This window comes from Acipenser ruthenus, chromosome 10 (genome assembly GCF_902713425.1).
Source record: "Acipenser ruthenus chromosome 10, fAciRut3.2 maternal haplotype, whole genome shotgun sequence".
Lineage (NCBI taxonomy): Eukaryota > Metazoa > Chordata > Actinopteri > Acipenseriformes > Acipenseridae > Acipenser > Acipenser ruthenus.
Window position 1 is genome coordinate 39,326,146 of NC_081198.1, and position 17,776 is coordinate 39,343,921.

General features: G+C 36.3%; 1 protein-coding gene across 7 annotated transcripts in view; it reads left to right on the forward strand.

Moving 5' to 3' along the window:
* LOC117404765 (protein phosphatase 1 regulatory subunit 1C-like) overlaps positions 1 to 14,959 on the forward strand; it is a 35,284-nt gene extending 20,325 nt beyond the window's left edge. For 2 of the 7 annotated variants that reach the window (XM_034007657.2, XM_034007652.2), the window contains exons 5-6: positions 5,138 to 5,383; positions 6,167 to 6,374. In XM_034007657.2, coding sequence (XP_033863548.1) covers positions 5,138 to 5,383; positions 6,167 to 6,216 — 296 coding nt within the window. In that variant the 3' untranslated portion in view covers positions 6,217 to 6,374. Of the gene's footprint in view, positions 1 to 5,137; positions 5,384 to 6,166; positions 6,375 to 9,349; positions 9,509 to 12,423 lie in introns of those variants that run through there. The other 5 variants (XM_034007679.2, XM_034007676.2, XM_034007669.3 and 2 more) reach the window with 3 other exon arrangements.
* The last annotated feature ends 2,817 nt before the right edge of the window (positions 14,960 to 17,776 follow it).

A 17,776-nucleotide genomic window follows, 5' to 3' on the forward strand; every position in this document is an offset into this window, starting at 1 on the left:
AGCAAGTATTTTATGTGATGTTATAGTTTTGTAGTTGGCACACATAACTATGATTACAATATCAAGGACATTTGATAGGGTGTTTATCATGCATTCTTGCCTTCATAAAAAGGAAACAGAACTACCTATATGGTATAATTAAATTCTGCCTGTATGAAAAATCTGCTTGACAAAAAATTGAGCTTTAATGCATCCAGTGCTTGGCACAGGTTTATTATATGTGGTGCCAGAGTGTTACACCCAACAGAGGGGCTGGCGAAAAGGCGTGGGCAGTATCCTTCAACCACATGTGTGTGACAAAGGAGCATTGAAAAAAAACAGAATGATATCAGCATGACCTGAAAGAACAAGAACACTGGGACTAGGCAAAGAAATACACATTGTTAAGGATTTGCAGTTTTCTTGCACTTTTTGTTCAGACTCTCTCAATATCCATTTTGTGGAGTGGCTGCATTAATGCATAGTAAAGGTGCCAGAATGTGCCTAGTGCTCAAATCACAAAATAAATAATATGATCCTAATTAAGTCATAAAAGAAGGTACCTGTGTAAAAACTGTTGGCTGTTCTTCCTCCAACAGCTCCCCCACGGTTTCCAAACAATTCAGTACTGGCCTTAATAAATTAGGGTTAGGCTACCATGTGCCTAGAGCAGTACTGAAATGCAAAAAAGGTTGCTCTTCAGAATTTGTAAGCTGTTAGTATAAAATAGTTACATTATCCTCTTCTAGAAGTTGGTATTTTTACAAAGATTGATTTCCTCTTGGGAATTGAACATTTCCTTTTACCCTAAACCAATCCCAGTACAATATTCCCCCAATTATCTAAATGTAAAGTGCAGGGAATCATAAAATGGGCACTTTTAAGGGATCACATATCAAACTGAAACCAATTCTGATGTAAAAAAAATATGTGTCACTAGCTGCTCAGTAGCAGTAATGCTAAAGCAAAAGTACAGGGCACAGCTATAATTAACCCTTTCACCTCTGGAATTGTTAATTTCCACTAAATCCTGTGTGTAGCAGTACCTGCCAGTTTCCAATAAAGCACATTCACCCTTGAAACTACTTGAAACTAATATATGCCAGTGTTATTCTTTTTAAAACCTGGCATAGTAAATACAGGATACTTTGCAGATTGCTGCTGCTGTTGTTTTTTTTTGGAGACACATTTGTCAAAAACAGTTGTATATGTAAAAATAATGTGATATCTTGTAACAATTGTAAGTCGCCCTGGATAAGGGTGTCTGCTAAGAAATAAATAATAATAATAATAATAATAATAATATGAAGAATTGACCCAAAGGACATAATGTGCAGTGTACCTCCTTTTTATTCTATTTGGGATTAGGACAGCTATCTCCTAGGGGATTGTAATGCAGGAGTTTAAAAGGTGTGGTGCACCATACTGCTTTGAGACAAAAGGGCTTTGTTACATTATTTATACTTGTAAAGGCTATGTATGCCTCCTGAGGTAGCAGCGGCATGCCTATTTGACTCATATAGTGACACAGTCGTAAGCTGGTCACAAGGGGAAAGGCTTGACTCCTTGTATTTAAAGATAGAAAACAAATATTTTCCAATAATTGCAGACTTGCATTGATTATTTGAATGTCCTCTAGCAATCTTTATTTTGGCAAACACAAGCTTTTTGGAGCCAACTTGACCTAAATAATAATAATAAAAATATATTTTGTCACCTAGACTAAATAGAACTGACCTTCAAGGCATAGGTAAACAACTCAAGACACCACACACACACACACACACACACGCACACACATACAATATGGATATAACTGTAGATATATATTGTAATTTTCAGAATACAGTGTACACCCGATAAAATAAATAGTTAAAAAAAAACTCCTTTAGAGACAACATTTTGCTGATCCTCTAACCCTCTGAAATGCAGCAATCTGATCTGATTTAGACTGAGCACATCAGTACAGGGATTTTAAGAGCAAGAAGTCAAGATCACTAGAAGGCCACAACGCTGACTCATGTAGGATATCCTTCCTGGAATAGATGGACTAAAGAGTCTTTTATTTCTGTTATTGATTTAAGGAGAATGAGTAATCATGGCATTGCGTTGGCAGTAAATGAGCTGCATGCTTTGTTGTTGCTATACATAGGCACTTAAAAGCTTGAATTCAATACAATTGGTTGATTTTTAAAAACAGGTATGTTGTAAAACAGCAGATTTTATATCCAATTACAATTATTGACCATATCAAATACTTATTTGCATATTTATCTGCACCACTTAATAGTGTCCCTTCTGATGTAAAACCTGAACATTTGTCTTTTCATTGATTGTCATACCTGTTTTTTGTCATTTATTTATTTATCAGGAGCACATAATATTATAACATACATGTCACAAGATGCATTACATTTTCAATTTAGCCAGCAGGCTAATTTCCATTGACAGTCCCCGGGCAGACATTGATGACAACTGTAATAAATCTCCATATTACTTCTACTCTAAACTATAGCAATAACCTCCTATTGAATATATGATTAAAAATACATACAACATTAAAGTCATAAATTACCTATTAAAAGTGCATAACAATCAGCGGTTTACATAATCAAGTTACAGTACAATTTATATAAGTATCCAATATACACAGTTAAAATTCAAATACATCCTAAATAAATTAATGATTGCATAATTGATTGTTTCAACCAAGCCTTAAGTTTATTACAAAATATTTTAAAATCCCTTAAGACCTTAATTTCTGAAGGAAGTGAGTTCCAGAATAAAGTACCTCTTATATGAGAGAGCTATTTGGGCAAATGCTGTTCTACACCTTTCCACTTTACAATTCCCACACACAGCTTCCCTTGTGAGCCTATTAGTATCTTCAGAGAGCTTTTTCATGAATTTCTTTAAGGGTGGAGTACATAATCTATGCAAAGCTTTAAATACCTTTTTTGCATAAGAAAAATTGACATAATTATCAAAACTCAGCATGGTACTTACTAAAAATGTTACAGTGATGGTATCTCACAGGCTGCTCTATAACAGAATGTCATTTTGAATGGGAGTAATGTGTTTGGTGGCAGACATGTGTTGAGTTTAGAGAAAGGGTAGGGCAGGGTGTTCCATGTATGTGATTCATTATCAATACTCAACAGCACAGTATATTTCAGCCGCATGTTACCTGCAATATCCACGGTGGTGGACATAGTTTCTCAAAATGTATAGTATTCAGGTTTCAAAAACGAGTTGTTGATGCTGGTTGTGAAATGGAGTGTTAGAATTATGTGTTGTACACGCTTTTTTTTAAGAACAAACAGCTGTTAAAAAATGGTTAGAAGTTTTTTTTTAAAAGTGTACTTTATAGTTATAGAACATGTTGCCAGGTCTTTACAGATGAAGACATAGACCATGACCCACATGGATTCTTGAAAGGATTTTGTTCACACAGGCACTTAGGTAACTTCACTTGCTAATGGATATAAAAACTGCATAGTATTATAGGAAGGCTGATTTACACCCATTGAGAGAGCTAGGAATGGTGACTGAGTTATACAGGCCTTGGTTATAATTCATTTCTTACTAGCAATTCATTTTATGGTTAAACAGACATGCCAAATAGTTAATGCTAGTCTGAGCAAAAACCTATTAACTCTTACTACAACCACAGCCTGTATGAAACTGTAAACTTTTAGGTTTTTTTAGAACGTATTATAAAAAATGTCTTACCTCTGATGTAATTCAGAACTTTTACAATCATCCCTCACAGTTGCTTGATCCCACTGTGATTGTTCCCAGCAGTGTGCAACTACCCCATGTAGAGGTAATGTGTTTGTGTTAAAAACAAATAGGAACACAGAGAATACCATTTACTAAGCAGGAGAGCATAGTAACGCACACCATTGTAAAGAAATGATAAATAATAGATTTGTTTTTGTTTGGTTTTATATAAATGATAATATTCTATTTGTGGGTAAATAAATCAGTACATAATTGGCTATGTATTATAATAGAAAGGGAGTTGTTGTAGGCGAGTAGTGCGATTTTGTTATTTTCCTTCTTATTTTGACCATAAAGTACTTTCCTGTAAACTGACATTAATTCCTCTATTGATTCACCGTGTCTGTTCTTTGATTTATCACAGACATGCAATACCACCTCTTTGGCTTATTTGTATTTATTTTAATAGCACAGATATTTCCATTGTGCTGGATGGTTATTTACAGGGATGACATATAGTCATACTCTCTATATGACTTAAAATGTATTTCAAAAAGTGTGCTATTAAAATCTTATTGGCTTTAGACTAATTTGTAAATAAATCTCAAACCTTGTATGCCCTACCCAATCCCCTTTGCAAGTCAATAATTAACAACATTCTGACTTAGCTAGTTCATCTTCTGCAGCTGCAGCGTTCACAGTATTTCGTGTTTAAGCTGCACTTCATTATAAATGACTTATTTTTAAAGAAAAATGTATACCAATTGATTCCTTTTCAAAATGATTTTCATAATGTGTAGTGGAAAAAAAAGGATATGTCCTTGTAAAAATGGATTTATTTCCTATATCCTTAAGACTCACTCATTCAAAAATGCAAAAGAATCTCTTGACTCTAATGACATTGCAATGATGATGCTTTTAATATAACCATACCCTGAAGCTGGATTCGGCAATATATTGATATTGATATATGTATCACCAACAGTGAATATCCAGTTATAATACCTTGCAAATTAACTCAATGTATTCTGGTGCCACCCTCATTTGCATTTTTCAAGAAATGTCTTTCAGTGCTGCCCTTCCCATCATCCCATCAGATAAATGTTAGAAAGGCCTGTTTGGTTAACCCCTGTACTGTGTTGTCACTATGGGTCACAAAGAAGTTGTCTTTCTCAGAATCTGGGTTATATTTTCAGGGTAAAAATCTCAATCTACTTAATTAAAGATCATTAAATAACAACAATACATTTGTGGGAAATCAATAAATTAACAAAATAAAACACATATTTCGGATGTAGTGGACCCCACCGTCTTACATGGGTTAAACAAAATGTGTGCTTGGGTTCTCAAAACCTGGTTTGTGGCTACCTGTACCGGTAATTAGTGTCATTACCAGAAGTTGATTTATTAAACCAAGTGCTTTTGTTGAAAGCAGAGCTTCAGCTGGTGGTGGAGCAGCATCTTCAGAGGCAGAAGCAGCTGGAGCCAGATTACTCAGAACATGACCCCAGCTGTTTAGACCAGCTCAGTCCAATGACAAACGAGTGCTGTCATGGCAACGGATCCCTCCCATCCACTACAGAATGGGGCACATGCAACTTCCCTGAACCCAATGGCAATGAGCCTTGTGTCAAACTGCTACTCAGTACTGCGGACCACCCAGACAGCAGCTGTACTGGGGGTAAGTTAATAGCAGTTCTAGCATCCTCATTCCCATCCATTACTCTTCTAATCACCGCACAAGTCTGCTCCATTGTCAGATTCATGGGTGAATAATTCCCTTTAGGGGGAGTCTTGGGTCACTGTCATCTCTGGGGAAGCATCAAGCTGTATCAAGCCCCATCTGCATCAATAATTCATAGTTTAATAATAGGTGGATTCAATTTATTTATGTTTTTAATCATAAATCACTATTATAAAATCCTTTCAAAGTATTATTATTTTGTATTTTGCAGCGATTTCATGTCTTCATTTAACCTTTTGTAGTACCAGGTTGTTTTTGCCCAAACAGGACATTGCATGTTTCTAAAACTGTACTGCCAAAGCAACATACATGTTTAGCTTTGATGGCAGTCTGACAGCATGTATTCTTACATGCATGTGTAGGGCTTGTTTTTTGGCAGGGAAGGGGGACCTTAATAAATCATTTGCAAGCAAATGATTTACCATCCAGCCTGAAAATGAACCTAATGAAAGCCAAACTTGTATTTGTAAAAGCAAAAGTAAGTGTGATAGGTCAGATTAAATGAAATGAAATGAGATTTTATACTATACATGTTTAATCATGGCAGATTGTCTTGTCAGGTATTGAACATGCCTTTAGGACATGTTGAAGAATAAGATGTTTGTGGTAACAGAAGGACTTATTTTTGTAATTAGGCAATACTGTTTCAGAAGCATATAGAGAGGATACCTTTGTCCACTGCTGTTTATTTATTGTTTTATTTAATATATTTATACACAGGAGAACCTTCTGAGACAACTTCACAACAGCAGCATGGAAAGCTATTGTAGCCGTCATCAGCCTCTTAAGAACTTAGCACCATCTCATGTGTGTTAGCTCTTCTGTGGTGTTTCCTGTTTCTAGAATGGTGTCAGTATCTAAAGTTCACTAATTACTACAATTTTAACATCATTCCATTTTAGTTAATATAATAAAAGGTTTTACCTACCACTTGTCTTTATTATATTATTATTATTATTATTATTATTATTATTATTATTATTATTATTATTATTATTATTATTATACAACTGGATTAGCATGACTTCTGTACTGCATTTTCTGTTCCAGTTACACTATAATCACAGTGTATTGTACACTATGCATTTATTATGGCACTGCTTATAGCGGCTTTGAAAATAATAAAATAACAAAACAAACAACAGAAATAAAACTGATGTTTTTCTGTGTTTTATGCAGATATTACTAATATTTAGAGGCATTGGTATCTTTTATTAACCACTTAAAATATAGTGTGAGTAGAATTAAAATGTAATCTTAGGGGTAGATTTTGGATTTTCAATACATACAGAATAAAAAGAATACATGTTTATATTTCTTGGGTGAGTTTGTCATAAACTTTATCCAGAACATGGAAACGCATCCTCAGTGGTATAATTTACTACATTGAATTTAAGGAGAATAAACCTTTCCAAAAAAGCAAGAGCTCACCCTGGAGAGCAAAGTTCTATAATAATATTAATATTGGCTTAACAATAAAGAACATTGTTAAAAAACAACACAAACTTTAAAACCTTGTGTCCATAGACTATTAGGAATGTATTGCTTTCTTTGTGCCACTAGCCCGTTATGCTCTGATTAATGCCTTTGCAATGTATTAATCCTTACACTGAACAAAGAAAAAAACTGGGGTGTAACACTAAATCCAATGTTATGAAAAATGCATGCGGTACATAACAGCAGACTTAATCTCTCTCTGGAACCTGGTTGGTTGCAGATTTTATGCACTAGCCTGTTAACTATTTTATTTACCAAAAGCAATGAAGTATGAAATAAACTTTAGCGATCAGAATCAGGACTGAACTAAATCTGAATCACGGAAGCGTGGGCTCACTTAATGGAGTTCATGCTTTTAGGTAGGATTTTTTTTTTATTTATGGATATTTAAGTGCATACAGTGTTCTGCTTTTCCATTCCAGGCTAACAGTTCTTAACCATACATAACCCAATTGTTTCCTAATCAAAAAAGTATAGTCATCTTTGTAGACACCAAGAATGAATTAGAACGATTAAAGCCATGAGTTCCGGTACTTGAAAATCTTCAATTAATCTTAACAGTGTCAGATCTAAGTAGTGGCACTTACTTGCACTACTTCGACAACTCTAGATGACATAGAAGTGCACTGTAATAAAACTGATGTTTTTCTGTGTTTAATGAGACATTACTATCAAATAACCTCATTGGTACTTTTTATTAACCATTCAAGAATAGGGTCAGTAAATTTAAGGGTTAGGTTTACAATTAGTTATATGGTGCGAAAAGATTTACACACTAAGTACATTGTAACTATGCCTAATAACATTGTAATTAACTAAGTACACATGTATTTACTAATTAACTACTATGTAAATACACAGTAATTAGAGACACTTAGGGGCCGATTTAAGAATACGTGCAAAGTGATTTGCGGCTGCAAAATGCCCATATTGCTCCCAAAAAACGTGTTTACGTGGCGTAAATTGAGACTTTAGTGGTCACTAAAAATGCAACGTATGTAAAGAATGGTTTTCATCTGGCATTCTGCATCTATTTAATGATATTGAAATGTATTCAAATTATTTTGAGGACAGGCAGGCCAACCTTCGGAGGAGAATGGCAAGACGGAGAAGACCCTGCATATTCAAACCCAGGGTCACTTTGTTTGGGATGGATTGTCCTCTCCGCTTACCTCTCCAGTGGTGTCAGCTGTGATGTGGATGGTGGTCCCCCTCCTGTTCCTGCTGCATGCCTGTGCTGCATAGCGAGTTTCACTTTTGTTCGCCTCCACAGGTCCTGCCACCTTTTCATTACCTGGGTGACTGTCCTGGTAACACTGACAGCATTCACTTTCTCCACCATAGAGAACCATATGGCCTCTTTGGTAGCATAACTGATGTTGGCTGAGGCTCTTCCAAACAACTCAGTTTCATGCTGGGTGACCTCAGCCGTAAGGACTCTCAGCTCCTCCTCAGAAAACGTTTCTTTTCCATGCGCCGAGAGGACTTTGCTGCCATTCCTCTGACATATCTTTTGGTTTGGTTTGATTTTCGTGCTCCACAAATCTCATACAGCGCCTACTGCTCTCTGTTCTCCTGGGCTGTAAGTGCGGCTGCTAAATAGCCCGATGCACAGGCGGCAGTCATTGTGACCCTCATTATCACGATTGCGGCTCATTATTTGTGTATGTTGAATAATTTGCATTGCTCTTGAGCTCACATTGGCAGCAGTGCAAAACAATTGCCTGGCCGCTAGGCAGCTTGGATTTTGCAGCCGCAGTTGTTTGCACTGCGCCTATCCTTACATCAGCCCCTTAATATGCTACCTTAAAATGTAATCTTAGGGATAGACCAGAAATTCTATATTCTCAATACATAATAAGAAGAAGAAGAAGAAGAAATGCTTGTACCTCTTGGGTAGGTTTGTTATAAACATCTTCAGGAAAATGGAATAACATCCTATGTGAGATAATTTACTTAAATTAATTTAATTTAAAATGTGTAAACCTTACTGTAATTGGGTTTAGTAAAGAGCAAGCAAAATATATGGTTGTCATTCCAGACATCCTTCTGTGAGGATGTTTGTACTCAAACTTGTGGAATGACCTAGGTTTTTGTTGAGGTGCCACAATACGTGGATCCTTGCTGTCTGTGAAAATGGAAACCACAAAAACATATAATTTCACTTCCGTGTTACTTCTAGGGAATCAGGCCACCTTATATTTGAGAAATCCACACTGTGTTTTGAACATACAAATCAGCAACACACAGTCAAATGCAGTCAATATGAGGAAGCTTCGGTGTTCCATCCTTCAGGGATCAAGCATATGTTTATTTATAGATACAGCATAGCGCCAGTTTGGTAGATTTCAATCATTGGATGTGTAGATTTATTAGGGGTTTTAATGTACAGTATTACATCAACAGGCAGTGAACAGACAGACCCCCTAAAATGTAGTGATGGTGAGAGTCCCCTGCTGCACTCTGGAAACACACAGCCACTCTTAGAGAAAGGGTCAGATGAGAAGTCTGTGAAACCAAGGAGGAAAGACACCCCGTTTCAGCACCATCCTCCCTTTGTACCAGGTAGGGCTTTTCAAGCTTAGTTTTAACAGGAGTTTAAAACGTTAACAAATCACATTAACAATTATTTTGAATTCTATGGGAAACACATACATATACAGGATGATTTAGAAACAACACACCATATGATTTTTTTTTTTTTTAATTCATTGTGTCCTGTACTTTGGCAATGTTATGTTTATGATGCTTTTTTCTTATGGTGTGTTATTCCTGAATATCACCACATTTAGCAAACTTTTAGAGGGAAAATGGTAAATAGAAGGAATTTTATGAGACAGCAAGTCCAATGTGAATATTATAGGACAATACTGAGTGTCTTGAACAGACGCCAGACACATAAGAAACAAGATCAATTTACAAGTCTGTGACTGCTCAGTGTTCAAAATGAAACTTCAGCAACATATCCATTATCATCCATCAAGTACACAGAAACTTAGGTCCTTGTAACTTGAGGCAACTATCATTGAGCTGTGTGGGGTGGAAACTGTTGATGGCAGCCATGTTGATTCAGTTTCTTTGTAAAGCAAGCCAGCATCTACTAGCAACTATACCAGGAGACTTCAAAGGGTTCAGCAAAAAGAACAGTAACAAAGCATAGAAAAAAAAAAACATTTAAGAATGTAAATGGTAAATAAGCTGAGGGATACTAATAAAAAATTATGCAGCACAAATAGTATGTCAGCAGTGACTATTTAAACCAGGTATGAATGGTGAGGGTCAATGACACTGGCTTCACTCAGGCACAGTGCTGGCAGCTGCCATCCGAGAATCCCACTGTACTTCTCCAAGAACATCTCAATACAAAGATGCCATACCCCCTGCCATTTCGCTCTGGGCTTCTCTCAAGTCGAGAATGGCAATTATACAGACTTGAACTTATTTGTTATTTCTAAACAGACATCACATGAGTTGTGTGTTTTTCATCACTTTTAATCATCTCCAGTATCAGGGTGTAATGAATAGTTTTGTTTACTTGCCTGTATTCTCTACTGGATTGTTTGTCTATTGCTGACAACTCATTCAACATCAGTTAAACGGCTCAGTTCCTCTGGCTAGTTTTCTTTTCTGTTCTGCCTTTTTATGTTCATCTCTAATAATACAATCATTATTTTCTTCAAGCTGCAACTTTATTAAAACTTCATTAATTACATTTGAGTTGTTTCCAAAAGATTTTCAAAGTGCATTTTAACAGCAGATTCATTTTTCCTTTCTCCATCGTTCAGATTGTTTCAGCAAAATACATACCGGTATCTTACAATATTTTATTAGAAACAAGAGGTTTATTTCACTTAATATAGCTTTGTTGTCACCTTTCAGTTCAGTTTTAACTGCTTACTACTCTGACCTACATTGTTATCAATAATAATTATTATTATTATTATTATTATTATTATTATTATTATTATTATTATTATTATTATTATTTTATTTTTTGTTTACTAAAAATGTAAAAAAAAATCACAGCATAGGAATATAAAAAACATAGAGGACCATACGGCTACTTTTAGTATTTGTTACCACGGTGTTAAATGTCATGTAGCCTTTTTTTGTTTGTTTGTTCTATTATATCCGTAATGTTTATGGTTAAGTTGATTAACTTAAAATTGTATGAACTAGATTGGTAACGGAGAACGAATGGGGTAGCAGTGGTTAAATGAAAATGTAGTCTTAATGCTTTTCAAAAGTCTCCACGGGGTTCCGTTTTAATAAACTAAACAATAAGCCATGACAGGGTCTGCACTGTTGTCTAATATCACATGCCTCAGGTGTGATGTCAGCCCTCCTATTCACATGTTATAATTAGTGTTATTGTTCTAATTTTTTGAATTCCTTGGTGGAATTCAGTAGTTAAGGACATGGTTGGAACAAGGTGCTGGTCTGGTTTTAGAGGTATCACTGAATCATTTTACTGATTACACCTGGAGGGGGTTCAATTGTGCACCACTGCTTTAGGGTTTTGTTAGAATGGCTTTCTTTAATATCCATTAACAGCCATGTTTTACCAGGATGTTCATTATACAAAATATACAAAAGTGACAAATAAAAAATCCTCAGTAAGTTTGGAAATCTTAAACGCTGCTTCTTCTTAAGTAAGCAGGTGATAGAACACATATGTTGTATGTCATTTACAAAAAAAAGTTTTGTTTATATTTTCTCTATCCTTTTAGAAACAGTATCCACTTGTTGCATTCCTAAATAATGCAGCAGTCAAAGCTAACCTGTTCCCCTATCAGATTTCAAAAGGAATAATCCATAGTTTTGTGACCGGGGCAATTAAGGGGCTCCCAGGTCCTGTACATTAACCTACTTGTGTTTTTCTGCACCCTGTTTGGACACACCTTCACTGGCCAACTCTTTAGACTTGTTGGTTGAAAAGTTGTGTGCAAACTAAATAAAGCAGCGACAGAGTAAGACTTTTCACAAACATCTAGTATTTTTTGGTAAGGGCATATACTACATTAGGAATAATCATGTCTGCTGTATTGTACACAGTAAATCAGCCTTCTCTACGGCTTTGTTTTTCAGCAGTCAACCTTCTAAATGCCTCGATAATCCATTTAAAAAAAACTGCCTTGCTGCTGGCATCTAATCTTTCTTTTCAGGTGGCTTGACAGCAGTACAGCTGTCACTCGATCCAAGGGCAGCAATCTGTTCATTTTTCAGCCACTTCCAAAATTATACTGGCTCTAATGTAGGGCCAAAGGTGAATAGAAGAGGGTGTATGTCTTCCTTACAGAAATGTGGCCAGATGAATCTGTGGTGCTTGTGGATCACAGTCTTTGCTCAACTCTGTATTGACAAGACAAGGCAGAAGAAAATAAAATAAAGTCAGCTATTGATTTTCTGAAGCAATTCCAGGCAGCAAGTCTGAATACACAATCCTTTAAACATGATCTCGTCTTTCTGCATTTCTGCAGGGGTGAAGCTTATGAAATCACAGAAAGAAACAGCGTTCCCCGAGGAAGAAGAAGGAATCAATGAAAGACAGGAAGACTGGACCCCGTAGATGGCAATGTGTGTCTTAATGGGAGTGTTTCCACTTTCTGTTGTTCACTCAGTTAAATGAACTGAAAACCTTTTTCACATCGCGCAGGACTGATGAAACAGATCATTTCCTACAGCAGAGCTCTAGAAAACAGGCTTTTAGTCTGACTCATTTTAATCGAAAGCTTTAAAGATCCATTAACCTTTTCCTCTGCAAAATCACTAATATAGTTCTGGATCTGATCATGCATATAAATATTATGTGTTAACTTTCTGATCTTAACCACAGTAATTCAGTTTTTAACCTTTTCTAACAATAACCCAACCTAGCATAGCAGCCCATTCCTTTTGCGTTTACATTATCATTGGTATTCATTTTGACATCTGAAAATGAATTAGTAACTGTTTAAAGCCAGGTTGTTTTTGACCTGTCATCTACAGCCCATCTTAAGCATATAATTACCATCATCTACAGTACCTTTCAGTCGCTCTGTGTAATAGTATTGTCAAAATAGTAGAAAATTAAGATACAGTATAGTTTTAGAAAAAAAAAAAACTCTGCTGATTTATTATTTACAGACACATGGAATGTATTATTTAATTTTATATTTAAATATTATTTAATTATTTAGTATAAAGATAATTTTAGTCCTTTGTGCCATATTTTAAAGGCAAATGTTTCTGATTTCGATGTTGAAAAAATTGTGTAAATGTCTTACTTTATATTCACACAGTGCTTGTTGGTGCATATACATCCAACTATGTTTTTCTGATCATTCCATTAGTAAAAAAGGTTTTTAAAGCGTAAGACAGATAACCCATACTAATGATAAAAATCCTCTTAATTAAAAATTCAGAATTGCTTGTTTTCCTTTATCACTGAACAACTTTCCATTAGAGTCTGCTGAGAGAAGAGCGCTAAAAAGGTTCTGGTAGTTATGATGAAGCTTGGATGACTGTTGGCTTATAACCTTTTACAACCTCACTGTAAAGTGCTGAAGCGTGGAGTATTTATATATATAGAGTAAGAGTTTATTCACATAAAACAACGTGATGGAACACCATATTTATGTTTTAAATATGGTTCTTTCACACCAGAGGCCTGGTGACGCAGCAAAATGGGAGATAAGAAAAAATACCTTGTTGTGTAATGATTTCCATTACATGAGAGTAGATGTTAAAACGTCATGCTGATTTGAACTCGTCGGCTCTCACCAAGATAAGCACCAACTAAGACGTAGCTTTACAGTAAACTAATATGATCCATCTGCGTCTCCATCCATCTGTGTTTCCTTCCATCTGATAATGTAGATATCCTTCTGCCTGGTGTTGATGGCTTAAGTGTAATGCTGGCTCCAGGGATCAGCTTATTTTGCCTCCCCAGCGCCTCAGCAGACACAACGGCTGCGATGCTGGCTCCGGGGATCAACCACAGTGCAGTCTCCCCAGTGCATCAGCATGACAACCGTCTGGATTGAGCTAAGTAGGGTACATCTCTGGGGTCTTCAAGTGGGCACCTTCCATAATAGCCAGAGAAAATCTGATTCTGTCAATGCAAGCATGACATGAATTACATTCATTACATGTAATCGGGAACAAGATGAAAAAAGAGTTGGGATATACAAATGTAAAAGAAACAGAAAACTGTGTATAATGTTCATAGAACTGAATTATGTGCAACGCAAACACAAATGTTGTTATTCATTATGATCATGTTAATGCATCTTATTTAAACCAAAGAATAGATCAAAGCAAAAGGTACATAATCTCCTTCCAAACGGCATCTTCACATAAACAACAGCTTTTACATTACTTCTGTTGTGAGGATGTTATGCAGCTCAGTCTGGATTCTTACAGTGAATGGGCATTGAACCTCTCCAGACCAGCTGATTGCAACTGGGGTTTCTCCAGTGGTAGTTTAATAAATAGATTTACTTCCAGATTATAGATACATGAATATGTTGCATTTTCAGTTACTAATCTATATGGCATTTCACATGAGGTCACTGTAACTTCAACTTAATGTCTTCATTAAATCGCATGAGGTAGTTCCTGCTCTATTCAGGATTTCAGTGCTATGGGATTACTAATCTGCTTTATCACCTACTCAAATAAGCACAAACATATGCTATGAATCTACAGGTCTATTGTAAATAGTATGTTTTTCTTAATATGTTTTAAAGCAACAAATCCATAATAAACTGATTCATTATATTATGAATAAGTGCCTTTTCAAACAACAAGCCTCTCTGTGTGTTCTACTTAACAGAGTTGTTTGTTTTTATTCATGTGATAGCATTGTGGTGTCATTAAGTATTTTAAAATGTCTGATATTTCAGACAAACACCCTCATTCACTAATGTTTGATCTTTTGATGCTGTGGAACATGTGGCCTGCACTCTCACACACCACCGTTTGACTTTCTGTATGCTTTCAGATTTGGAGTACAATTAAAATGCTTCAACATCAGCACCTGAGTCCAGCCTGTGATTAATTTCGTGTTTAGATTCATTTAATATAAGTATATGTGTTATTAGTTGCTGTCTCTGCATCTCTTGAATTTCACAGATTTTTCACGTCGCAGAATTTACATGATATAGCACAAATTCACACATCTCTGAATGCTGTATCTGTCTCGCTATTTCAGCAGAGCTGATTGTGGGGTCTCAGGGAACATAGTGCAAATAATCAAGATAAAACATAAATGGCATTCTGGGAAAAGATTGAGAATGTGAGGTAAATGCAGCATTAAAGGCAGCGTAAATAAAATTGTGGGTTACTATTAAATTAAATCATTCTTACACAAAAACATTATAGATCGATTTTAATGGCATTAAAATGCATGAAAGTGAGAGAACCTGTAAATTGTCCAGATCGTTGTTGTCTATTTATTTGATGGTGTGAGCTTGGATAGAAGATATTATTCATGTTGTGCCTTAGCAGATAATTACTGTGAACCAGGAGCTGTGGTTTCAAATTGCATGTCAATATTGTTACGATAGACCTTTATGGTGAATTCACCATATCCCATTACATTCTCCCTCAAGCATAAATTCCCCTTACCGGGGTAATCACACAACCATATGCTTCAGTTATTTCAGCACTGAAAATCAGAACAGATTTTAAGTCACATCTGCCTACAAAGACTAAAGGTTAGATAACTTCGAGGGGCCAAGTTCCTGTATGAAAAATAATCCAACCAGAAAGTATATCGTATTACATCTATACTTTTCATTGAGTGGGGCCAAATCCTTTTTTTATTTAAATAAAGTATTCTGTAATTGCACTGAAAGACCACAAGGGAATGTATTCTGGCAGCAGAAAGATTCAAATGTACTGGAGATCAATAAATATATATATATATATATATATATATATATATATATATATATATATATATATATATATATATATATATATATACAGTACTGTGCAAAAGTTTTAGGCAGGTGTGAAAAAATGTTGTAAAGTAAGAATGCTTTCAAAAATAGACATGTTAATAGTTTATATTTATCAATTAACAAAATGCAAAGTGAGTGAACAGAAGAAAAATCTACATCAAATCCATATTTGGTGTGACCACCCTTTGCCTTCAAAACAGCATCAATTCTTCTAGGTACACTTGCACACAGTTTTCGAAGGAACTTGGCAGGTAGGTTGGCCCAAACATCTTGGAGAACTAACCACAGTTCTTCTGTGGATTTAGGCAGCCTCAGTTGCTTCTCTCTCTTCATGTAATCCCAGACAGACTCGATGATGTTGAGATCAGGGCTCTGTGGGGGCCATACCATCACTTCCAGGACTCCTTGTTCTTCTTTATGCTGAAGATAGTTCTTAATGACTTTCGCTGTATGTTTGGGGTCATTGTCATGCTGCAGAATAAATTTGGGGCCAATCAGATGCCTCCCTGGTGGTATTGCATGATGGATAAGTATCTGCCTGTACTTCTCAGCATTGAGGAGACCATTAATTCTGACAAAATCCCCAACTCCATTTGCACAAATGCAGCCCCAAACTTGCAAGGAACCTCCACCATGCTTCACTGTTGCCTGCAGACACTCATTCGTGTACCGCTCTCCAGCCCTTCGGCGAACAAACTGCCTTCTGCTACAGCCAAATATTTCAAATTTTGACTCATCAGTCCAGAGCACCTGCTGCCATTTTTCTGCACCCCAGTTCCTGTGTTTTCGTGCATAGTTGAGTCGCTTGGCCTTGTTTCCACGTCGGAGGTATGGCTTTTTGACTGCAAGTCTTCCATGAAGGCCACTTCTGACCAGACTTCTCCGGACAGTAGATGGGTGTACCAGGGTCCCACTGTTTTCTGCCAATTCTGAGCTGATGGCACTGCTGGACATCTTCCGATTGCGAAGGGAAGTAAGCATGATGTGTCTTTCATCTGCTGCAGTAAGTTTCCTTGGCCGACCACTGCGTCTACGGTCCTCAACGTTGCCCGTTTTTTTGTGCTTCCTCAAAAGCGCTTGGACAGCACATCTGGAAACCCCTGTCTGCCTTGACATTTCTGCCTGGGAGAGACCTTGCTGATGCAGTATAACTACCTTGTGTCTTGTTGCTGTGCTCAGTCTTGCCATGGTGTATGACTTTTGACAGTAAACTGTCTTCAGCAACCTCACCTTGTTAGCTGAGTTTGGCTGTTCCTCACCCAGTTTTATTCCTCCTACACAGCTGTTTCTGTTTCAGTTAATGATTGTGATTCAACCTACATATTGAATTGATGATCATTAGCACCTGTTTGGTATAATTGTTTAATCATACACCTGACTATATGCCTACAAAATCCCTGACTTTGTGCAAGTGTACCTAGAAGAATTGATGCTGTTTTGAAGGCAAAGGGTGGTCACACCAAATATGGATTTGATTTAGATTTTTCTTCTGTTCACTCACTTTGCATTTAGTTAATTGATAAATAGAATCTTTTAACATGTCTATTTTTGAAAGCATTCTTACTTTACACTTATATATATATGTACGATTGGCGATATATATATGTACGATTGGCGAGATAAAGAATTAAAGAAAAATATTAATAAGCTCAGTGTCCTGGTTTCACAGCCAGTTGTGGTCTTCCGCAATTCATGTTGCTGGACGTTGCTGAATTCATTTTTGGTTGGTCACTGAACATCACACTTGTGATACGCACAGTAAAGGAGTGCAGAGGATCGCTGGCCACTCTTTCGTTGATTGCTCAGTAGTAGATTCAGTTCTTGCAGAGCATATCTGAAACGTGATCCTGGAGTCCATGTTAATGAGAAAGCAGGTGGAGCATCT